Below are 25,115 nucleotides of genomic sequence, written 5' to 3'. Positions count from 1 at the left end.
TCTTTTGGTTGTTGCTACAACTTTGCTGAAGAGCATAGATTTCTGGAAGAATAAGCAGTATAGCAGCTTCAGTGTTCTACTGGTATTGAACAAATTGGTTGCATTGATTAAATGCTGTGGGCTGAATATGCTGAAGTTATTCTTTTGTTGAGCAGCTGAAGCCTGCAATGGAAGTTAATGATGGGAAAGCTTCTTATGTTGCTCTTCCCTAGTAAATTGTCTTGACCCTCAAATGACTTTTTAAGTAAGGGGGAAAAAAAAAAGGCAATTAGGTAACAGGAATCAGATTAAGTTCTTGCATATTACCATATGTTCCTGAGTTCACCTTTGTTCCTTTGAGCTAGAAGTTTAGGTCAAGTGAGTGAGAGGTCATGATAATGAGAATAAATGGTGGGTGTGAAGATAAACATACTGAAATGTAGTAATTGTTAGAGCAAGGTTTCCAGGATGAATTAGATTAGGATTCATTCAGGTAACATATTTTCCATGCAATAGTAAAAGTGGACACACACTCTTTGGGAACAAATACACATGCAGGAAGGAAGAACATTATGTAGATAGGCAAAATACTCAATGGAAATGATTCAGTAATGTTTTAATTTTACTTGCTGTTAATATAATAAAACTTTGTGAACTGCACCACTACCCCTTTGAATTTTTATTTATTTTTGAGGTTCAATTCTCTTGCAGTTTCCAACCCCTCTGTTGACAGGCAGCTTCTCAAGGACATGAGAGGACCTGTGCTGTGGGTTGTAGTAGTGTTACGTGGCTACTGAGACAGCTGTGGTTTGACGTGTTGGGCTTGACAGCAGCTTCCCAAAATGATCTTTGTTGTGGATTAGTCTTGGAAGATTCTGAGCAAAAGTGACATTTCCATCTCATCATTCTGCCATCTCCTCCATCCTTCCTCATGGAGGTGGCTAAATACAAGTATGCTTGGCAAGTATGCAGGCTAAGTACAAGTATGCTTGGCAGCGTTGTGTCTATAAGGAAGACAGCTCTAGGCACCTCTTCATGATTCCTTTGCTCTGTAATTGCAGATGCTTGTCTCTGCTGTGGCATTCATTGTTATGCCTCTCCTCTCCCTCTCTGAGGGTCTCCTCCATACTGTGCATCTTCAGAAATCGTCTTGGTAATGATCTGAGTCTTCTGGTCCTTGTCTTCACTATGCCATTGGGCTTGCAGGTGTGTGAGTTTAGGTCTTTAGGCATGAGCAGCTGTGGCAGAGTGAGTCTGCTTAACTGAGAATTCAGAATAAACATATCTAAGGAAGTTAGTTCTCTTCATCAAACACCTAGCTTTGTGATGAAACAACCTGGGAATGCTGCATGCTTTGGAGCAGCTTTACTTCTTCCTGGCAGAGCCCTCTTGTACTGCACGTGGGAGCTTTTAGGCTAATTTTTGGATGGGCCGCATGTGGTAAATTCCAAAGCTGTTGGCTTAACAGTCTCATCCCAGTGAACTACCTATCTTCCCTCCATCACAGGTGGCAAGCTCTGTGTGTGTAGATACGAATAATCCAGTACTGGTTAGGCCACACCTTGAGTACTGTGTCCAGTTCTGGGCCCCTCGGTTTAGGAAGGATGTTGACTTGCTGGAGCGTGTCCAGAGAAGGGCAACAAAGTTGGTGGGGGGTGTGGAACACAAGCCCTATGAGGAGAGGCTGAGGGAGCTGGGCCTGCTTAGCCTGGAGAGGAGGAGACTCAGGGGTGACCTTACTGCTGTCTACAACTACCTTAAGGGAAGTTGTAGACAGGCAGAGGTTGGTCTCTTCTCCCAGGCAACCAGCACCAGAACAAGAGGTCACAGTCTTAAGCTGCACCAGGGGAGGTTTAGGCTGGAGGCTAGGAGGAAGTTCTATACAGAGAGAGTGATTGCCCATTGGAATGTGCTGCCCAGGGAGGTGGTGGAGTCACCATCATTGGGGGTGTTCAGGAGAAGACTTGTTAGGGTGCTTGGTTGCACGGTTTAGTTGATTAGGTGGTGTTGGATTAGTTGATGGGTTGGACGCGATGATCTTGAGGGTCTCTTCCAACCTGGTCTGCTCTATTCTATTCTACTCTATTCTTTATTCTATTCTAACTTAAGCATTGTTACCTCATTAGTAAGGAGCAGACCTTGCTATTGAGAGGTTTACAGCTGAGCTGGTGTCTGAGCACTCAGCTGGAGAGCAGTATTTTCTGTTTTAAAAGCTTTGTCTCAGTAATGCCTTCTGATGGGATTCTTAGATATGCCCATTTAGTGTAAGCCAACTAGCTTCTCAAGTAGGTGTTGGTTGTTTTTTTCCCTAGCTGAAGTAGCAAATGTTGAATTACTTTTTTTTTTACCTTTTTTTTTTTCCCCTTAAACCAACTTATTTCTTTCCATCCAGGGAGGGAGATTTATTTTATTTTATTTTCCAGTGAGTTGTTTTAGAGATCTGAAACTGATGTGTTTTCATTTGCAAGTGGATATTGCATCTTCAGTTGTATCCTTTTTGGGCAGAACTGCAAATTTCCATAGTGACCAATGCAAACTTAGTGAAAATAATTTTGGATCTGTCACAAGTAATTAGGACTCTAGTCTGATGACTTTTGGTCCACTTTGGCCACCTTCTAATGTCATGGTAGTTTAATTGTAAGAGGAAATTTGGGGGAAGGGACTTTAAAACAATGATGTTTGACCTAGGAATTCCTGTCAGGCAGATCTAAGTGTGTATCGAAGCTGCCTAAGCTGATCATTTACAAAGGGAGGCAAATTCCAAGTGTCCTGGATCTACTTTGCTGGTAATAACATAACTAATTTGAGTTGCTCTTTGTTTCTAGTGCCTAATTTTTTTCTAAGTAAGACTATTACAGCTTTGGTTTGTCAGATAATCGCTGAAAGGAAAACACTGAGATTATAATGTAGTTTCGCTGGATCCTAGCTGCTGAAGTGTGTTTTCACTGTAAGATAAGCTTATGAAGTATTGCCCAAGCTAACATAGTAAATCTTTCTCAGAAAACATGTCTTTGCTCAGGGTGGAAATATTGAATGCTCATTGGATAACCACTGCAGTAAAGGGGTCAGAATAATTAATTGTTAGTTTGGCATAATGCAAGGAGTTTCTTCCCACTACTCTTGCTCAAAATCCTGCTCCTCTCTCCCAAGTTAAGTCTTCTTTAGAGTAACTCCTGTGGCTCTGCCCTGTTGTGGGAGATGTTAGTATCTCCCAGCTCAGATCTTCTAGACCATCAGTCTCCAGTGGGGCCCTGATACCTCCCTTCTCTGCCCACCCACCTAATTTCAGCTTCACTGGAGAGGAGAAGGATGTGCAGTGAAGGAAAGGGACTGTCAGAAGTGTATTTAGGAGACCTAGGTATCAGACTCTTGTGGCAGGTTCTCTCTGTTGAGCCTGAGGTTTCTGTGCAGTAATTTGACAGCTTTGCCGGGTAGACACTGGATCTGGGCAGCTGTCCTTTGTGAGCAGGGGGATTTCACACAGGGAGACCTCTGAGCATTAGATTTAGCCCTGGTATTGACAAAACTTTGACTTCAGAAGGAGAAGCTACATGCTGTAGAGAAGTCCACATTTCTTGGCTCCAGGAGTACAGAGTTTCTTCTATGTTGTCTTCCCTGACTCCTATTTCAGGAGCATTTGCCATTAGTAAATGTATGTGATGACCTTTTAGATAGTGAAGTTCCTTAAGAAAGATGGGTAAGAATAAGTAGATGGCTGGGATTTGCTTCCTTCTTTGATGATGATATAGTTGTAGATCCCAGGATCTGTCTACTGGAGCCTCTAATAATGCCAGGATATTTTGGGAGGGACACTGAAAATGGAGAGATTTCCCAAGGAGAAGAAGATAGTCCAGTCAGCCAAAGGCTCTGGTTGATGATGGCTGTGAGGAAAAAAGGCAAGTTCTACCATGTGCCACTGTAGAGAATTTAGATGCTTTTGGGTATCTGCACTGGGTTCACCTGGGGCTCAGGAGGATGGGGGACAATGTCCCAGGCCTGCATGGCTGGCATCCTAGGAAAAGAAAGCCTGGTCATGCATTTGCTGTGCCCCCCATGATAGGTCTCTCCTGGTATCTCTGTACTTTTGCATGCTGGTATGTGATACATGCCAAGGGCATCACTGCTGGCTCTTTTTTTGACAGGGAATGCTGCTTCAGTGGAAAAATGGAAGTGATTTTTTTTGTTTTGAGACATGGGAGTTGGAAGGACAAGTGGAAAGAAGGCAGCGGTAACAAGGGCTTGTTCCTTGCATGGCTCATGGTGCTTTTCTCATTCTTCCCTGCTGAATCTTGAGTTGTTGCTGCTGTTCTGCTATGCTGGGAAAGCAGCAAATCAAGCTCCTGTTTTCCCCCCAAACCTTCTTAGATCTGGTTTCTCTTCCAACCAGTATGTGCCATTCAGTGGGGGAGAGTTCAGCCCTGTAGCAGTTGTGCCTGAAGGCATGGCCTTTGGAAAGGTTACCAACCTCCCCTTGCCCTCTGCTCTTGCTGCTGTTTCTTTGTCCTGGGTCGTCCTGTTCTTTGTCCTAGCTGCCTTTATAGTTGGCACACCACAAACCAATGACTGGTAACTGATGACTTGAAAATGTATAAGTAAACAGAATAGCTCCTTGCCTTTATTCTTTATTAACTAATTGCCTGATATGATCTTTACCTGGCAAAGACTTAGGGGAGATAAGCAAATGAGGTGTGTAACTTGGTTATCCCCAATTTTAAACTGTTCATAATTATTCAAGTATTTTTTTTCCCTTACTGGTTTGTTGCCATGAAACTCTATTACTCTTAGTAACCCCAGTTGTCACAAATCTGAGTTCATTTCAGCAGAAGTAAAGGAGAAATGGGCTTGCTGCTGCTTTTTTAGGAAACAAAATTCTTACTTAGACCCCAAATATCTGTCCATCCTCCTCTCAGCCTTGCTAGCAAGTCAGGAAAGACAAAATACAATTCAAGTCACTTAAATTCTTCTGAAAAAGATGCTCTCTGGGTAGAGCGTCTGGAGAGCTTTGTATCAGAAGGCAAAGCTGGGGATAATTAATGGCATATGAGAACCAGAGTTTGTCATTAGAGCAATAGTTGTCATTGTCAGAAGACTGCTGGGGTAACATTGCCTGAAGGCAACCCAGAAAGTCCAAGGCAGCGCGACCATCTGCGAGCGTGCCCTCATGATGGTGCTGCGCAGCCGCTGCCCTCGGGCAAGCTGCTGCTCCCTGCTGCCACCCTGGCTCCCCCGAGCCTGGGTCCCCAGCGCCCCAGCACTGCTTGCTGCTGCTGGCAGCTGCAGCCTCCCCTCCTACAGCCTGGCCCCTTTCATCCATCATGTCACCAGCAGCCTCCATTGAGGGTCCCTGTGGGACAGATGGGTGTCATCTGGGGGCCAGGGTCTGCGTGTTGATGCTCTTCTCCTTGAGACTTGCTGACGTGTGTGAGAGCTGTTGGCCTGCTGGAGCACAGTCTTCAGCAAAACACTGCTTTATCTCCTGTCTTCTAAGGGAAGCAGTGACAGCTTTGTCCCTTGGAAATTGCAGTTGGTGCCTTGGTCTCTCCTTAAGAAATCAAAATTTCTTTTGAACCCTCTAGGCCTAATTTTAGCACACGTGCTTGAGATGGATGCAATTGCTGTACAAGGGAAATAAAACAGCCATATTCCACAAGCCTTCCAGACAACAGCACATGGATATTTCCATCCAAAAAATGCCATCAGAGCATCGACCACAGGCTGAGCAGGGCTGCAACACAGGAAGGGTCTGATTACAGCCTTCTCCTTGTCACAGATCACATTCAATGTTTGTAAATACTAAATGCATTTGGTGTGCCAACCATCTATGAAGCGAGACTGAGATCCCTGGGGTTGTTTAGTCTTAAGAAGAGAGGACTGAGAGGGGATCTCATCAATGTGTATAAATATCTGAGGGGTGGGTATCAAGTGGAGAGGGCCAAGCTCTTTTCAGTGGTGTGCACTACTAAGACAAGGAACAACAGGTTCAAGCTTGAACATAAAAGATTTCACCTCAATATGGGGAGAAACTTCTTTACAGTGAGAGTGGCAGAGCACTGGAACAGGCTGCCCAGAGAGGTTGTGGAGTCTCCTTCTATGGAGACTTTCAAAACCCATCTGGGTGCATTCCTGTGCAGGCTACTCTAAGCGATCCTGCTTTAGCAGGGGGGTTGGACTCGGTGATCTCTTGAGGTCCCTTCCAACCTCTCTTGTACTGTGATACTGTGATCTGTAGCAGATCCTTCCAAACTCACATACTTACATATTTACAGATTTCAAGCTAGAGTTAATTGACAGGTGATTTAAATATTAGTGGTATTTGGATGAGAGATTTCTGGGGAGGAGGGAGCTGTTTGTCATACATAGTGATTACTTTTCATAAGCCAGCCACAGAGGGTCAGCTTTCATAGATGCAGTTTCAGTTTTAAAGGCAAACCTGCATTTTGTATCCTTACACAATGTTTTTAAAGGAAATGAAATATGTGTACTTAAATATGGGAAATTAAATACATGTGCTTAAAGGGCTACTTATATAATGTTAAGTGACTTCAACTAAAAAGCCTAGGCAGTTGATTTAGTTCTTGATATTTAACAAACAGACCCTGTTTTCCACCATTCTGTTTGTTATGGCTGCTGTAGTTCTACTTGTAAGGTTAGGCTTTGGGTTGATTTTTGTTGGTTTTCAGCAGAGCTGCATCATGAGTGGATGTATATCTGCTCTCTGTGGGGTAGTCTGGAGAAATAATAATTGCTTCATGCTTGGCTGTTCTAAGACTGGAAAGGTCTTTTTCCTTTCAAATGAGTCCATTTCTTGCACCTTGTTATTGTAGTTTACAGGACAGGCCCAACACAAATTTGTCATGGCAATGTTCTGCGGTAACTGTTGTGTGTGTTTGATGCAGCAAAGCCTGGTGGAATTGGTGGCACGAACAGAGCAAAGCAAGATGATGGACCCAAGGTGAATGATCCCAGGCTCCTCCCAGATAAATTTCTTCAGAGGACAGCCAAGGTAACTCCATGGATAGTGACAGGCAAGCACATGTCTGCTCCCAAAGGCTGAAGGAGACCAGCCCTGACCTCCCTCTGGTCTCTGTCTGTTGATCTTTGAATCTCATTCCCCATTTCCAAGAGAGCAATTGTCCAATCTGATAAAAATCAAGTGTATTGTTGTTTTTACGAATTATGCTGGTTTAAATTCCCTTTATTTGTTGCACAGAATTACTTAGCAAGATTCAGGAAACAGATTGGATACTAATATGAGTGTAAGGATATCCAAAGTTGTCAGAATTAATTCTTACAGACTTCAGAAAGGCTGCTGGTGCTGTTGGATCAAGATTTGAGTCAATCTCTGAGTGTTAAGAGACCAGAAAAGGACTACTAGGTCAGGCTTAGTCAGGTCTCTTCCACTTCTTGTGCTTTGCCTTACAGCCTCTGATTCTGGTCCCTGTTGTGGGCTGGGCTGCCCTCTGGTCTTATCCAGCGTGGCAATTCCAGTGCTTGGCATTGCACAGAGATGCAGCTTCTGAAACCTTCTGGAAGGATTCTTCTGAATAAGCTTAGGAAATCAGCTATAATATTTCTGTTATCCATGATTTATTATGGTCTACAAAAATATAGCCTGGATGAACACCTCTCTGGAACAATTATTTAGTGATATTGTAATTTATTATTCTTTTCAAAGCCATCTTGTATAAAGGTAAAATAACCCCTAACTTCAGCAAGCACAGAGGGAAGGACTGCCAAATTCCCCATAGCACATCCTTTCCTGTGGTTAGCATTGGATCTGCCAGTGGCACCAGTTTTGGACTGGCCTGTTCTGTGCTGAGTGGTGAAATCACAGGCTGAGGATACAAGTTAAAGTTTTTTACAGTAGTTGCTTGTATGTTGTGGCTAATTCCCTGCGTTTGGAAGCATCTGCTTCTTGTCTGGTTTTGTTCTGTAATCAAGAAAATTGCAGTAGGGAGCTAGCACTTGGAAGAAGCTTAGCACTTCTATAGCCATGAGCAAGATGGCAAGGAAAGTACTTTGTGAATAGGTACTCAGTTCAAAAGCACACACGGAGATACACACAGAGGGAAAACATGATCTAGGCCCCATGATTTTTTTTCAGATATTCTGCTGAGCCTCTGTGTATCTGTATTCTGTTAAAGAAACTAAATTTCAGAAGGACATTGAGACACTTGAATGTGTCCAGAGAAGGGCAACGAGGCTGGGGAGAGGCCTTGAGCACAAGCCCTATGAGGAGAAGCTGAGGGAGCTGGGATTGTTTAGCCTGGAGAAGAGGAGGCTCAGGGGAGACCTTATTGCTCTCTGCAACTACCTGAAGGGAGGTTGTAGCCAGGAGGAGGTTGGTCTCTTCTCCCAGGCAACCAGCACCAGAACAAGAGGACACAGTCTCAAGCTGCACCAGGGGAAGTTTAGGCTGGAGGTGAGGACAAAGTTCTTCACTGTGAGAGTCGTTCACCATTGGAATGGGCTGCCCAGGGAGGTGGTGGAATCACCATCCCTGGAGGTGTTCAAGAGGGGATTGGATGTGGCACTTGGTGCCATGGTCTAGTCATGAGGTCTGTGGTGACAGGTTGGACTTATTCTTTGAGGTCTCTTCCAACCTTGGTGATTCTGTGATTCTGTGTGGAGGTATTAACTGTGGAAACCTTTGCCTCTTCCAGGTGGTCTATATTTTAGAGAAGAAGCATTCCCGAGCAGCTAGTGGCTTCATCAAGCTTCTGGCAGACAAGAACAGCGAACTCTTCAAGAGGTGTGCCATGTTCTCACCTGTTGACCACAGAGTACCCAGGGTCTACGTATCCCTGGCTGATTGCCCTCCAGACTTTGTGACCAGGCCTGAGGACTATTCAAATACGCTCTTCATCTGTCGCATAGTGGACTGGAAAGAAGACAGCAACTTTGCAGCAGGGTATGTGGCAGCCATTGGAAGCAGAGATGACTGATGCTTCCCAGTCGGAGTTCTTCACTAGTTAATCTCATGGGTACATAATGATAATGTCTTTTATTGCTTGCTTCAGTGTACTGGCACATCACAGCATTAATGAATTGTGGGCTTTGTGCAGAAGAGCTTGCAGCATAGAGGGAACACACACAGGTATTTAGCCTTGACCAACATGAGCATTGTGGGGGGCTGGGCAGCCTTTCAAACTTTCCTCTCTTTGTGTAAGAATAAAACACAGTGTGTAGGCATTTCACTTATGCCAGTGGAAGAAGGTCAGTAGCTGTGAGGCTCACCTGTGGTTTTTTAGCTTTTACTGATAAGAAGTAGTAAGAAGTCACAGATTTTTGTGGTTTTAGGTTTGCATTGCCTAAAGGGAGGATAGTAGAAATCATGAGAAGATTAATTCACTGCAGAAGCAGATGAGAAGGGTGTTGCACTCTGTGCATTTCAGGAGGCATTTGTCAAGCCATTGCTGCCTAGAGTTCAAATAGCAGGCACTGCCATGAGGGAACAGGTTTTAACACAGGGCTACACAAATGATCTGTGCTGGACTGGATCCAGACTGCAAATTCATTTTACCTTTCTCAGCATTTTCATTCTTTTGGGAGCAGCTGCATCATTCCCACCTAGAGTGGCCATGCTGTTCCTGGTGAGTGGGTCTCAGTAAGAAATGGTGGACATGGATGAATCTATTCAGTTACCCTGGGAAGAAACTGAGTAATCCTGGTGTAGTTGGTGATCCAGATTATGTAAATCTAACCTATGGCAATGTATAGTCAGGTTTTACAGGTGGAGGATCTGGATGTAATCTGGAGCATTCATGGTAGTGGGAGCTGGGCATAAAGCCCAACTTTTCTCTTGTCTTTGGAGAGCTGTTCTGATGGGGCAGCATAGCTGATGTACAGTGTCAGCATCGTGGGGTTTCTTGGAGTCCTCAGCTCAAAGTCCTGGTAAAGCTTAAGACTTATATAAATCCTGGGTTTGCTTTTTACTTTTTTCCTTTAAACAGTATATTGGCACATCTGTCAGGCCTAGAACTAAAAGGTAAACTCCATTGCAGTCCCTGTTTCCCTGAATTTAAGCTTATTATCAGTTGTGGCTGTTTTATGTGCCCAGTAGTAGCAAATTTCACGTGTGCTCTTTGAGAGCCACATGAGCTGTTAAGTCACTCAGTATTTCCCAGTTAAACTGCAGTACATGAACTGCAGTGGCCTCCCTTTGAGCCTCACTTAACTAGGGGCTGGCTGTGCTGCAAACTTCACTGTGACTAAGTTTCTTATTGGCAAGAGATTTTTCTTTGTCTTCTTTGACTCCAACAGAGAAAAGACTGGAGGGTGATTGTACTGCTTGGCTTCTTGTCATGAACAACCCCCCTTTTCAGCAGAAACAAGGGAAATTAGGAGGGTGGGCTAATATGTACATCTTTAATTTGTGCTTCTGACAACATTGTATATTCTCATCTGGCTGTTTTGGTAGTTTCCAAGATGTAAAGGGTGTTGTCAGGAAAGAAAACGTCCATGTTTGTCTTCATACATTGCCATTTCCTCTGGGATTTGATTGCACTTCAGTAAGTAAGTGCCTTATGGTGATGGGAGCATAAAACCTTGGTGACCCATTTTGTTTTTAACTATAATTATTACATGCTTGTTTAAACACTAAAAGACAAGGAAACAACCTCTTGAGGGTCCCAAAAGTTCCTGTTTGCTTTAGGGCTGGTTTATAAGTTTGGTTATAAGCCACGTTGCTAGGCATGACCCACTTGAAGGAGACAAGAGCAAGGGAACTGCAGGTCCTTGCATGCTTAGTTTTTGAGTTTAGTTCTGCCCACTGACTTCATGATACTCCTGTGGCATCACCACCATGGTTTTGAAGGTGTCTGGACTAGAGAGCATAGAGGTCATCACTGTGCACTAAGTCTGCTGGAAGTAAGACAAGGGAAATTCCCTCCATAGTTGGCAGTTGTTTTCCTTTACTGTCTTGAGTGTTTCCAGGTACTCTCCATGCTGCAGCTGAACTCCTTCTGGCTGATCATGCACCTTCCTCAGCTTTCCTTTTCCCTTGGGAAGTTCAGTGCCAGGTTTCCAAGCAAAGTTAATGGCATAATCTGGCTTTCACAGTGACCATGTGCGGCTGGAGCAGGGGGATGCCCTGGCCAAGAGTTTGGTGGTGACACTAGCCACCTAGAGTAGTCACCTGCACAGGGGGAACCTAACAGTCCCTGGAGGTCCCCTTGGGGAGGGGGGTGCGTTTCTGTGTCGTGATTGCCACCTGGTGGTTACCAGCGAGATGCTGTCCCCTCTTGAAGGCTACCCTGTCACCCCAGCAGGCAGGGCCTCAGGGCTTCGTGACCCTCTGGCAATGACCTGAGTGTGTGCTGCTGTGCTCCCTTGTGCACGCGAGGTGATTTTAGTGTGGCAGTGAAATGCCATCCAACTGTACCTGCTTCAGGTAGCAGTCTAAGCAAAATAACTCCAAAATACTCTCCTTTTCTGAATAAGTGTTACAAGTTCTGTCACATGGAGTTATTTTTCTGGTGACCTTTTTTTGTGTTGGAGTGCAGGGCGGTTTGGAGTATTAGTTCAGACCTCTCTGCACTTTTGGAGATGGTGAAGGTGAAATCTTTTTGCCCTCATGTATGATGATGGATGAGACTATAGAGAAAACTGGTAGTAAAACATTGAATCATTTACTCCCTCTGTGTTGCAGAGGGCTTGTGGTTGCTCTAGCTCAGGGCCTTACATGTTGTTCTGCCAAGGTGACAAGATTTGTCACAGCATTTGCAATGAAATGAAACTTTGTAAGGTCTTCTTTCACTTGATGCTCTTTCCAAAACCACCCAGGTGGCTTGAATTCCTTTCATCTCTGGCTCAGCATGAGGCTTGAGGGAAAGTCCAATCCCTGAGCAGTGTAACTGTTGGAAAACACCTTCTTGCAGGTGGAACTGTCTCTCAGGAAAGCTGTGTTCCCTTGGCACAGCTACTCACTGTACTACTCTGAAGCATGGTATGGTCCCCTCTGCATGGGGAGTACCATGCTGCTCTTGCATTCTGGTGATGAGTGGCCCAGAAACTAAAGGAAGGCAGATCTGTGGTGTGGAGTGGGGCTGGACTATGCTCTTGGGTGCTGGGGTTTCCTGTGACACAGCTCTCCTTGATGCTCAGCCCTGCAACCACTTTGCCCTCTCCACTGTGCCCTTTGGGCTTATCAAGCTTACGCAGCTCTGCCTGTGAGTTCCAGGCCTTGGGTAGTGGGAGCAGCCATGTGACCTTCTTTGCTCTCCCTTCTCCTGCTCCTGTACAATCTTCCTCTAGGAATGGTGGCTTATTGATGTGTTGGATGTTCTCTAGCTGCTGAAGGATACTGTCCATGTAGGATGACCATAGTCATGGGTGCCCCAAGAAAGTTTGAGTAAGGTTGTTAAGTGCCCAACTTGACAACCTTAAGTTATTCACTCCCACTTGGAAGCCTGTGGCTTTCCAAAGGAAACAAGCCTTCTGTAATTAGGCTTTGTCTTTTGGGAGAGTTCTCATCATGTAAACTCTGAACACATTGGACAGTTTCATCAGAATCTGAGGAGTGGAAAGGGCTCAAATGGTTGTAGAAGTGGGTGGCCAAACAGATGTGTTCAGTGTCACCATAAAAGGGAAGATGGCAGCATGAGTGTGGCTCTGCCCAGGCACACACACCTGGGAGGTCAAGCTCTGGTGAGATGGCAGCTTGGACCAGTTCAATGAGCTTGCAGCCATGGCTGGTTTGGAAGAATACCTGACCTGCTTGCTGCCTGATGCCCTGACCACAGCACACTGACACCGAGCCTGACATCAGTCTGAGGGTATTCAAGGAATTCACAGTAGTGCTCCCCCATCCACGTCACAGACAGGGAACGCTGACGTCTGTAACCCTCCCAATATTTTTTACCTTTTCACATTTAACTTTCTTTATTTATATATTTTAACTGAACGCCCTACGCACGCCTGGGGCGTCACAGACACCGAGACTGCCTGGGAGCGAACGTCTGACCGCCGCTGGGCCCTGTGCCTCTGGTTGTTTGTAAGCCTCTTGAACTGTTCTTGCTGCCCTTGGTGGCCGTGGAGCCCCGTGAGTGATTTTACAGCCTGGCTCTTACTCCAGGGCCACCGGTGATCCTATATGGCTTACCTTTGATCACATGCTGTCCTGTCAGATTTCGCTCTGATGCAAGCCATCGCGTCTGCGTGACTGTAACATGGCCCCAATTAAAGCCAGTTGTACACTTTTTAATTCAAGGTACTTGGGAAATGTTCCCTGGAACACTGTAAATCAAATGTTAATTACTATTAAAATATTAGCCCTATATCAAACCTCTGGGTAAACCCCTTATGGTTCTAATCTAATTTCAGTAAACGGATCAAGAGAACATGGGTTTCAAGACTGAGCTGGAAAGCACTCTGGCATTCAAAGGTGCTTTCTTTGACTTGTCATACAGATGTTCAGCTGCCCTCTTGGTGCACTTGGCAGCTCTACCCTTCCAAGTGAAGGGGCACCTGAGCCTCAAGCCCATGCCATTTCATTTAGGTAGGGCAACATGTCCCCTCTTTTCCTCTCTCCTATTTTTTCAGTCCATCTTTTTCAGTGCTGGGTGTGCTTGCGAGCCCTCCAGCTCTTCCTTGCTCAGCCCCCCAGCTCCCCACAAGGTGCTGGAAATGAGGGACAGTGATTTCTCTGGTTTATTGACGCTACTGAGAGAGAGAGGCAGATAAAACTGATGCCCTGTTTGCTTACATTAAAATAAGGATCAGACTGGGACCGAGCTGCGGGAGCAGAGAGCTCTGCCTCGACGCCAATGGCGCACGTATTCCTGCCATAGAGTTCGTACATCAAATTGAAACAATGGAGGGAAATATCTTTTATCCTTGTTTTCATTTTGATTTTAAAGCGAGGCAACGTGAGCTCTGCAATTTACCAGGCCACGAAGCGCGCTATCCTTTCCAGCATATTACCCAGTGTGACAGGTTTATTGCGCAGCCCTTCCCGTGGTGAGGAGAGAGCGAGCCCTGCTCCCATAAAGAAGATGGGCTCTCTCGCGCCGCGCGGACGGGGTTTGTTCTGTGGCTTTATGGCACATTTGAAGCCCTGAGAGCGTCTGGCTCATCCAAATGACAAGTGCACTGCTTTGGCCCCAATTTTGGAACATAATTAGTGCCCGTTCTCACTCATTGGAATTAAAGCAGAAGGATCAATATAATGATTGTGTGTTTTATGCGGTGGGGAAAAAAACAACACTTATTAGAGCGACTGGTTCTGTGCTGTGTTATTGCCCCTCTCTTCTGTGTCATATTTTGATAGATTTGCCTTAATTTCAGTTGTAATTTTCTTGGGTCAGGAGTGTTATCTCTGTGGCTGTAATGTGCCATTTGCCCTGATGGCAGTATATTAAAAGAAAAAAAAAACAATAATTTGCCTGTGTGTACTGTAGAGTGATCTGGGGTGAGAAAGGGGACATGAAGAGCCACCCTGGGGTGTAGGTTCTCATCATGTGGTATTTGTAACCAGCTGGGGAGGAAACAAATGTCCTACTCCTCTGGAGACCTGGGTTGCACACTTTGTCCAAAGCTGAGCGCTTGTTTGACAGCAGAGCTCTTGGACAAATGAGTCCTGAGGTTTGCACTGTAGCAGATGGAAACTTTCTGTAAGCATAACAGAGCAGCAGCCTTATCCACACATGTGCAGAATACTTCATCAAAGATTATTAGCATGTGGGGGACAGTTTCCTCCATTTATGATTTGCTTCTAGATCATTGGCTTCTCTCCAGTCAGCTCCTGGTTTAGAGGCTTCTGCTTAGCTTTAAGAGGAGGAGCAAACTGAGAATGTTAGGTCCTGGAAGAGCCTGGAAAATGGTTGGAAAGACAATCCATGGACATGTCTGTGTCTGCAATACCTGTAAGGAAGGTAGTCAGAGTTCTTCACACCTCTGTCTTTACGGGGCATGTGTTTGCCCAGGCAGAGGTGTGTGTCCTCTTCGGTGGAGAGCAGTGTGCTGAGCTCCCAGGGAGCTGTCTTCTGTGGAACTGTCTGGCATCCTGTGGGGTTCTGTTTCCTATTTTGGGTATTAAGGGTGAGTCACCTTTTTCAGTGGTGAGGAGAGGAAGAAGGGTCTCAAAGGAACCAGCCATGTGCAAAGGTAGAGCTGCCTGTGTGGGGAGCTGGGCTTTTCTTAGCCCTGTTAGATTATTTTCTCCTAAAATTTGACATTTTCTTACCTCTGCAAAAACCTAGTAATATAAAATGTTTCCCTAAAATGAGATGCACAAAACATCCCAGGGTAGTGTCTGCCTAGTGTTTTGTGTCTCCAGCAGACGTAAGTCATGGTGTGGTCTGAATTCCTGCTAAGTCCCCTGCCAAATCTGGTGAAGTGGCGGCTGTGTGAAGGAGTACGTGTGAGGGCTCCACAGCCTCTCTGTGGGGACAGTCACAACATGACAGTAGGAATTGTACACTTCACAAAGGCATCCTTTTCTTTCTTTCTGCAGGCACTTGTCCAAAAGTCTTGGACAGGCTGGAGAGATTGAGCCAGAAACAGAAGGGATCCTGACAGAGTATGGCGTGGATTTCTCAGACTTTCCTCCTGAAGCCCTGGAATGCCTTCCCCAGAGCCTGCCCTGGGTTATCTCACCAGGAGAGCTGGCCAAAAGAAGAGATTTAAGGTAATGACAAAAATTATGGTCTGACACTCCTCTGGGGTGGGAGCAGGGTTGTGCTAGTTTGTTTCACCTTCATCACGCTTTGAAAAGGCAGTGACTTTATTACAGATACAGCATTACATGATACCTGTGCTAGCATGCACAGAAACTGCTTTTAAAAGTGCATCCAAAGCCAGAGGATCAGTTATTTGAAGAAGTATTTCGTGAAGTGAAGAGACTTCTTCTCAAAAGAGCTATTGCAAACTGAAAATTGGATGTTTGGCACCTAATCTGAAAGCTTTATGTCTTTGTCTGGAATGTATTACGTATTTTAGTGGTAGTTTTATAGCCGAGATTTTCTGAATGCCTGGCAGATCAAATGCTCTTGGACATTGTTACTTTGAAACTTAAGCACAGGTAGAGACTGTCCTGCGTTTTCCTGTCTAGTCTCAACATTTTTCTCTGTTTTGAAGAACTGATGTCATGTGGGGTTTATGACAGCTCTTGATCAGATTAGCAGCTGGCAAATGAAGTCCCTCCCTGCAGCCTGGCAACTCTGTGCTGTCCACCTCTCATTAGCCATCCCTGTAATTTAGTGATGCTCCCACTAGTTTCAGGAACTCCATGATCTGTTGAGTGGTAGACACTCCAACATGGGTGGATTTGCTATGCTTCAAAGTGTCAGATCTCAGAGACATACTTACTAGAAAAGATTTAAAAGCAAAAGCAAAGCAATTTGTTTAGAACCCTACTTTGAAATAAAGGAAGGTGCAAAAAAACAAAGCAATAAAAGCATTATGAAGATGACATCACAGAATCACCAAGGCTGGAAGAGACCTCAAAGATCACCAAGTCCAACCTGTCACCCAAGACCTCATGACCACTAAACCATGGCACCAAGTGCCACGTCCAATCCCCTCTTGAACACCTCCAGGGACGGTGACTCCACCACCTCCCTGGGCAGCCCATGATGTGTCCCACTCCCACACTTGCTTCTATGCTAGACCATCTTGTCTCTATCAGCAGATTCATTGCTTTATTGCATGTTGCCAAGGTGAAATAGGCTGATTCAGGCTGATTCCTGAAGACATTGCTTTGGTACACACACCTGCATATGTGCAGCAAACTCCTCTCCCTCTTAGTTGTCTGTGTTAATGGCATGGTCATCAGCAATTTGAGCAGATCAGCTGATAAATGGCTGCAATTTATATCTATAACCAAACTCCAGATGTTACATGGGACCTGGTCTTGCACAGTAGTCTGCAACCTCCTTGCTGCTTCAGCTTTACTGGATTTCCACTGCCATAAAAAGGAATAAATCAGGGGAAAACCATGCTCCTGATTGACTCTTGAGTGGTAGCACTCAGGTACCAGATCCAGACTAGGCTTCAAGTAGCTTTAAAAAACAAAAAGCTAATAACCCCCCCAAAAAACCCTGAATGATGCAGTTCAGAAGTCACTGGAAAGTGCTTTTTTTAATATTCTTGACTATATTTCAGTAGCATTCTCTGTTTCTTCTGACCAAGTGCTTTCAGGCAGATAAAGAGCTTGACTTGTCTCTAGTCAGACAATCAATTTTGGGCACAAATTCCAAGTGCATTTTTTACTTTTATTGCTGAATTATTAGCACTGGGACTTATCAAGGTGATAACAGTTTTGCAGTTGAGTCATTTAAATCCCTCTCTGCCCCTTGCTGACCACAGTGCACGCTACAAAGTAGATTTCCTTTTGATCCTCTCAAATATAAACATTTAACAGTCAAAGTTTTTAAGACAATTATTTGAGCTTAATTTACTAATCCTTTTAATGTCAGCTGCCACACAGCTAACTGGTCTGTGGTCCAAACACATATGGAGATAGCATGAGGCTTCTAGTTGTGGAAAGTAGAATACAGATTAGTCTTCTCTTTTGCTTTGTCACAGTGAGAGGTTTGCCTGCCTAGAAAAGGATGAGTTTAATTAGTAAATGTATCATGAATCATAGCTGAGTGGAGTCTGACAGTGGAGTCTGGAGAGACTGCTCTTGACAGGTCCCAAGGCAGCTCAGCTTTAACTTGGTGTACATAGTAGCTTGTATATTGTCAGTAACAGTGTTGTAGAAGTAGCTGCCCAGGCTGGCATACAGAGGAAGACACCCAAATGTGTAACTGCTCTGAGTGCACATGGGAGTTGTTCCTTGTTTTTTAACTGAGGAGCTCACACTGTGTGCATCTTCCTCTGCATGTGCTCATCTTTGCTGTACTCTGTGCACCTTGATCTGTCAGGCTCCCCAGATTACTGTGCACCACTCTCAGAGTGTAAGCAAAGATAAATTGCAATGAAATAAAGATGTAGCTTTTCTCCTGAAGCAGGCATGTTAACGCTTTTAGATACCACATCCTAATTCAGTTTGCACATTGCTCACCTTACTAAACACCTATTGGAGAGTGGCTTAAAATGCTTCCATCTCTAGTAAATCCTCCCCAGTTCTGTAGCAGTGCTGTAAATTTGCTCATGTCATGCATTAAGCCTTTGGGATTTGGAACTGAAACCCAAGCAAAGTCTTGGGTTTTCAGGTATGTATTGAATCATTAAGGTTGGACAAGACCTTTAAACACATTGAGTCCCACCATAGCCCAATTACCATGACCACTAATCTATACACCCACATGCTCCTTGAGCACTTCTAGGGATGATGACTCTACCACCTCCCTGGGCAGCCTGTTCCAATGCCTCACCATTCTCTCAGTACTAAGAAGTTTTTCCTCATGGCCAATCTAAGCCTCCCCTGGCACAACTTGAACCCATTTCCTCTCATCCTACTTGGGAGAAGAGACCAATATCAGCCTTGATACAACCTCTCCCCAGGAAGCTGAAGAGAGCAGTAAGATCTCCATTTAGCCTTCTTTTCTCCAGACTAAACAACCCCAGCTTGCTCAATCCTCCAAATCCCTCACCAGGCCTCTTCTGGACATGCTCCAGAACCTCAAAATCTTTCCTATACTGTGGTGTCCAGAATTGTCTCTTCCTGAGATAACTCTTCCATGTTTCCTTCCATCATGGGAAATGAGTTACCTTTCCTTCTCAAAAGGCAAATTCTGTGTTCTGCTAATGAGCGTCCCTGTGTGTGTTGGATCTGTTTGTGCATCAGTGTATAGAGCATGGAGGCAAAGGTTCTGCACCACAGGTATTTGTGAGGGTGGTTTTAGCTGAAAGTGAGACAATGTGTTTCACCAAGTTGCTGAGGCTGGGCAAGAGAAGGGAAGGATATTTTGTCTATGCCATCTTGTAAATATGTTCCTTGATCTTCCTGCAAGACTTCCAGTTTTACAGGAAGCCTGTTCTTGCCATGCATAGTCTGTTTGGATAGCAGCTGTGATCTCACCTACATGGCCTGTGCAGAATGGCTTCCAAGAGATCTTTTTTCTCCCTTCTCCAGTAATGGCTCACAAAGAAAGGCTTACGTAATCTTGTAATACTACTTAAGGCAGAAAAGATCCAAACCTTGTGGATGGCTTTGAAAGCTTTTCACTAGTTTAGTTCTCTGCCACTAGTGCACAGTTTTGCCACAGACATCTGCTCTTTGCTTGCATGGATTTATCTATCTGTAAAATTAGGCAAGCATTTCACAGGCACTCCCAGCTCACTTGTTTGCAGAGAGCACCAAAAACCTTGTAAAGAAAAGCGCTGGGCAAGCCTTAGGTGTTGGCAATCGCTTGCTGGGGTTGGCTTTTATAGAGCATGGAGTTTCATAGAGTATCAGTGTAGTCTGGTTGAGGAAACTTCCCTTCCAGAGACTTCAAATGTGATAATACAGATAGGACCAGAGCTTTCATTTTATTATTCAGGTTGACTGGAGTTGTGGGGTTTAGTGGTTTGGTTTTGTTGGTTGGTCTCTATTTATTTATTTGAAGTTGGAGGAGTGTTTGGTTTCTGCTTTTAGAGAAACATTGGAGGATTAGTGTCAGAGAGACAAATTTTGATGGGTGCAAAGTTTCAGCCATTTTCCGGTCTTTTCCAGTGTTTCAACATGTAATTTTCATTTCCTTGTTTGCTTTGCTTTGCTTTGCTTTGCACTGAGTGTTTCAGCAGTGTGGGACAAAAGAGCAGCCCCTCAGCAGAAAAGAGGTCAGGGCAAAGGAGTAAATGTGAATTTCAGAGGTGGGTGCAAGAGACAGGGACTGGAGGAGGAGGCCATTTGAAGAGGTGTAGCCAGGAATCTAAGAAACCCAAAAGCTATTTCTAAGGCTCATTCCAAATGTTTCTAATTTCATTCATATCTTTTTGTTTCCTTTACTGCTTAACTGGGACAAGAAACTGAAGCCAGGAAAGTCCAATCATAGTGGGAAACAAAAACTTAAATATTGGAGAGAGAAAAAAGGCTGTTCCTTGCAAAGCAGCCCTGCCTTTTGCTTGTCTCCCATTGTTGGTGTTACTGTGGAAAATGTCTAACATCACTCTTTTGGAAAGTGCTAGAGCCTGTTCAAGGGGAGATGGTTTATATGGTCTAACATGGACAAACTTGAGGATATCTATTTCTTTACCATTTGCCTAATAATGAGTGAGCCTGTTGACCTCCGCTGGACTATTACAAATGTGAAACTTGGCACCTAAAATTGCTTGCTCCAAATTTTCCAGTTGCTTTCTCTTTTTTCCATTTGATGTCATCCTGCCAACTAGTGATTTTATTATTATAAGCAGGACATTGTATTCACTTTTAAGAAGAAATATGAAGCTGAAGGTAAAATTACAAACTGCAGTTTCTCAGCTGGCAAAATACAAAACAATGAGCTAAAAATACCGAGCAGAGAAAGGGTGCTGTGGCAAGAAACCCTGAAATATCTACAAGATGGATGTGGTCTGAGGAGCTGAAACTGACTGACTTCAGCTGAGCAGCTCTGAACTCCTGAGAATCACCAAATGGTTGAGGTTGGAAGGCACCTCTGGAGGTCATCTGCTCCAACCCCTTTGCTCTAAGCAGGGTCAGCTAAAGCAGGCTGCTCAGGGCTGTGTCCATTTGGGCTTTGGATATCTCCAGAGATGGAGATTCCACAGCTCCTCTGAGGAACATGTTCAATTGCTCCTACAGTAAAAAGTGGGTGTTTTTCACCTTTAAATGGAATCTCCTAAATTTTGTGCCTGTTGCCTCTTGTCCTGTTGGATGCCACTGGGAAGAAATTGGCTATGTCTTCTTTACTTCCTACTATCAGGTGTATTTTCATCTTGATAAGATCTCCCTTCCTGAGCCTTCTTGAAGCTGAACAGTGCCAGCTCTCAGCCTCTCCTTGTAGGTCAGACACTCCAATTTCTTTGTCATCATTGAAGCCCTTCAGGAAACTTGCATTAGAATGTTGATGACTTCCTGATACTGGGGAGCCCAGAACTGAACATAGCACTCAAGCTGTGGTCTCACGAGTGCCAAGTAGAGGGGAAGGATTGAAGAACTGCATTTCTCTATCTGCTGGCAACACTTTTCCTAATGCAGCCCAGGAGGCTGTTGGCTGCCTTTGCTACAGTGGCATGTCATTGGTTCATGTTCAACTTGTCCACCCCAAGTCCTTTTTTGCCAAGCTGCTTTCCATCTGGTTGGTCCCCAACCTGTACTGGTGCATAAGATTATTCCTCCCCATGTACAGGACTTTGCTTTTTCCTTTGAGCTTCATGACATTCCCATCAGCCTGTTCCTCTGTTGAGGTCCCTCTGAATGGCAGCAAAACTGTTGCTCCTCTCATGAGGCTGAAAGGCCTGGAGGGTGTCCAGGGTGACCAGGGGACAGCAGGGATCCACTGCATTGGCAGGAGGCAGTTAATGCTCACTTGATTCCCTTGCAGGACAGACTTAATGAACTTTTTCTCTTGCAGGCAAAGAGCTCTAATGCAGCAAAGCTTTCTGTTAAAATTTGTCTCATGGTATTTCAGCATGTGACCCCAAACTGACCTAAACCTATCCAAGTTATTGAAGGCTAAATTGGAGTTTTGGCTGCCCATTCAGAAATGCAGCACCCTTCCCTTTGTTGATAAGGGAAGCAGCTCTGCCCCTCTCTGCCCACTGTGGAGGGAAGCTCTGTCTCACTGTTTGTATCTGGGAGGCACTGGCAGCAGGACAGTGCCTGCCCTGCAGTTCTGCCTGCTATTTCTTTCTTTCTGGAGGAGCCTCACAGCTGGTAACAGGGATTAACAGTGCTTATAGTAAAGGTTTGACAGCATGCTCTCTGCTGTAGATGCCTGAGGAGATTATTGGCAGTTAAAATTAGAGGTGATGGTAAAAATGGCAGCCTTGAGCTGTGCAAGGGGTGTTGGAGGAAAGCAGTCAGCCTCTGAAACAGATGTCTTTTCGAGGCAGGTGGATGACTTTAGTTAGAAATGAGTGCAAGTCAGATAAAGCATCATTAAACAACTTGTACCCTGGAGATTTTCCACTACAAAAAGCTAGTGTTAAGTAGAGCAAGACTTACTCAGCTATAATAGGATATGTAAAAAAAGCTCTGGTTTCTGATGGAAACTGAGCAATGACTTGTTTAGCAAATGTATAAGCAACACTGCTACAGATAAGTCATATCTTGGCATGGAGTGGAGACACAAACAGGGCTAGATTATCATCTCAGCCCTCTCACTGAGCTGTTCTGTGACTAATTTGATGTTCTCCATAGGAGGAGACAAGGCATACAAGGGATTGCTCAGTGGTCTCTAAGGATATCGCTTTTAGTCCCTCTCTAACAGGATTGATTCCAGAAGGTGGTGATAATGGCTGTACCTGCTCTAGATACTCCTGTTGTCCAGGCAGGCTGGGAAATGGTAGCCTTCATGGATTAGGAAGGAGATCTGACATTGGCTCCATCCTCACCCATTAGCTGAGTAAGTAAAATTCTGAATAAATATGGTGCTGCTGTCATAGATCACTCTCCTTGCTTCTGGTTGGTTTCTTCGGGTCCTATCTGTTTTCATAACATTTTCTACTACACTATAGCTACAGCAGTTGTGGTGACACAGTTTTGTACAAAATGATGCTTTGCTTTCAAATGCTATTGCTGCCAGTGGCTGGGATACACAGACACACTGCCAGCTTGATGGGTGTTTCTCCTTACAGGAAGGCACATGGGGTCATTGGAAGTGCAGTGTCATGCAGAACCAGTGGGGTGTAGTTGGACAGGATTTTTGAGTTCTGATCTTGTAGGCCATCAAAGCTAAGCTTGCTTAAGTTAAGAACCTGTTTATTTGTGGGAAGCAGTAATAACTTTTGCAACTAGATTGTTACACATACAGTTTTGTCCCTGTCTGGCTGCTGATTTTATGGAGAGAAATGTAGAGAGCAACAGAGGGAGATGAAGATAAAATCTTAAATTGTTTTGAGAGCCTGTGTATTTCTTACTAGATTTCATTGGATCACAGGGTGGGCTTTTGATGAGCAGGGTAAAGTGCCCTGTGCTCTCATGTTTGTGTGCTAAGAGGCCCAGTTCAAGTGTGCTGAATACTGCCTCTCTCCTTGATATTACAATACTTTGCTGGTGGTCTTCTCTTGCCACAGGCCAGATAGCACCAGTGTAGATAGGAGATGAAGGATCCAAGTCCTGCTGTCAATTCAGGTATCTGTCTCTGATGCTGTAGATGAAGAAAGCCAGAACTACTTCTGTAACTGAGACAGTATATTCCCACTGTGGTATTATGGGGCTGATCACTAGAACCAGCTGGTCATTAGAAGGAACAATATCTCCCTCATGGCTCCATTCTGATGGAGTGGGATCAAGCATATTTTGACCCATCTATCTGCTCTGAAGTTTTGGGCTGATTGGATCATTGTTCCCAAGTTATTCTCAGATCCTCACTCTGTAAAAATAACAAAAATAAGTTGGTGACATGCATGCAGGTGTATGAGGCAAGGTTGTCCTGGAGGTATCAGAGCATGGACTGGAAGTGGGGCAGTCTAGAAAAGACTGGGAAGAAAAATATTCTGGGAGCTTGATTTGCGAGGAAGGATTAAGTGTTCAATTTGTATTTGCCAACACTGAAAGCTTATGAAAGATATAGTGGTTGATAGTTGCTATATGGGGACCAAAGTGAAAAAAATGAGAATCATTTAAGGTGGTGGGAAGATAGAATGAGGTATTAGGGGGACAAGTAAGGTAAAACAAAGAGGGAACCTTTCCTGTCCAACCTGAAACAGGCTGTAGCTTAGACTGCTAAAGTAGGTATTGGAAACTCCATCTCTAAAGATGCTTAATATTTTACTGGAGAAAGTCCTTGGAAATGTATTGTCATGAGGAGTCCAGCTCTGACCTATGGGGGGGATGACCTAATGTCTCTTCCATTTCTAGCTCTGTGCATCTCTGATTAAAGCAGTTTATAATAATGCAAGTGCATTTTCAATTACACTCCACCTTCTTGCGTGGGATAGTGGTGGTGCAAAGACTTCATTATATTTGTGGCACAATTACAGCGTGACTTGTAGGAAATACTGCTGGTGCTTGGTCTCTCAGAGGCTCTGATCTCATGTGTATGTATTTTGGCTTTTCAAGCTGTTTAGGTATGTTAGAAGACTGCAGTGCTCTTTTTTTTCCTGTCTTCCTCGTTCCTCGGAGGACATAAGTGTATGGAGGGAGTAATGGATTCTGGTGTGCCAATCCAATGAGCTGCCTTTGAAAATGTTCATGTTTATTGTTGCAGATGTGTAATGCATCAGGATTCAATGTCAGCTGCTCTCCTGGACCGGGGTGGGTTCTCCGAACCAAAACAGGACATTAGCTAAAATATAAACACAGAAAAATCAAGAATAGTGCTGACTCCATGTAGAAAGTTGGGCTTTCAGTGCATTTTAATCTGTGATGGATTTTTATGGGGCTTCTAAAAATTAGTGTTTTGAAGGGAGAGGTTTTGCCTCCCATTATTTTATCATTTGTTTCAAAATCAATGCGCCGTGCGATAAAGGGTTTTGTGGTGCGTCAAGTGTCTTTGTCAGTGTGTTACAGGGCATTCAGAGTGCCTTCAGAGATTTGTCAGGGTTGTTCTGTTGCATGCATGTGTTTGTTTTTTTCTTAAATGTATTCCTTTTAAGAATCTGTCTTGGAAGGAGCCACTCTGGGGCTTTAAGTAATATCTGCCAGCAGCAAGTGTGACAAATGTGGTAGACACTACACGTAACAGATGTCTTTAGGAGCTGGATGTTGAAGTCTCTGAAATGTTCAAGCACTGATTGTTCTCTGAAATCTCTCTTTCTCAGAGTACTTCATCCCTGTTTGAGTGATGAACATCAGTGGAATTGGTCCCATGCTTATTGGCACTTTATAACAAACCTGTGTCGACACCGTGGTTGAGCTGGGTTTACTTGTGACTGAGGGAGGAGATTGATTCTTGTTGTTGCCATAACAATCGGAGTGTTGTGTGAAAAAATGTTAGTAGCATTCTCTGGAGTGAGTTGACAGCTCTAGGATGCCTGTTTCCAAACTATAACAACTGTTTCCAGCTCTGAGAAATTATGTCTGTTTAACTTTGGCGAGATGAAGCTCAGCTGGATCTTCAGAAATGACCCCAAAAGGCTTAAAGATGCTAAAAGTGCCTGTG

The 25,115-nt window shown here is 44.4% G+C and overlaps 1 protein-coding gene across 1 annotated transcript in view; it reads left to right on the top strand.

Moving 5' to 3' along the window:
• DIS3L2 (DIS3 like 3'-5' exoribonuclease 2) overlaps positions 1–25,115 on the top strand; it is a 208,364-nt gene that overhangs the window by 71,228 nt on the left and 112,021 nt on the right. Inside the window, exons 8-10 of the mRNA XM_068163904.1 lie at positions 6,876–6,982; positions 8,643–8,890; positions 15,434–15,607. Coding sequence (XP_068020005.1) covers positions 6,876–6,982; positions 8,643–8,890; positions 15,434–15,607 — 529 coding nt within the window. The remainder of the gene's footprint in view (positions 1–6,875; positions 6,983–8,642; positions 8,891–15,433; positions 15,608–25,115) is intronic.

The sequence above is a fragment of the Melanerpes formicivorus genome, unplaced genomic scaffold, assembly GCF_026170545.1.
Source record: "Melanerpes formicivorus ecotype bairdi unplaced genomic scaffold, bMelFor1.0.p_v2 SCAF_76, whole genome shotgun sequence".
NCBI lineage: Eukaryota > Metazoa > Chordata > Aves > Piciformes > Picidae > Melanerpes > Melanerpes formicivorus.
Note: the sequence above shows the minus strand (reverse complement) of the source record. Positions and strands in the feature narration are given on the sequence as shown.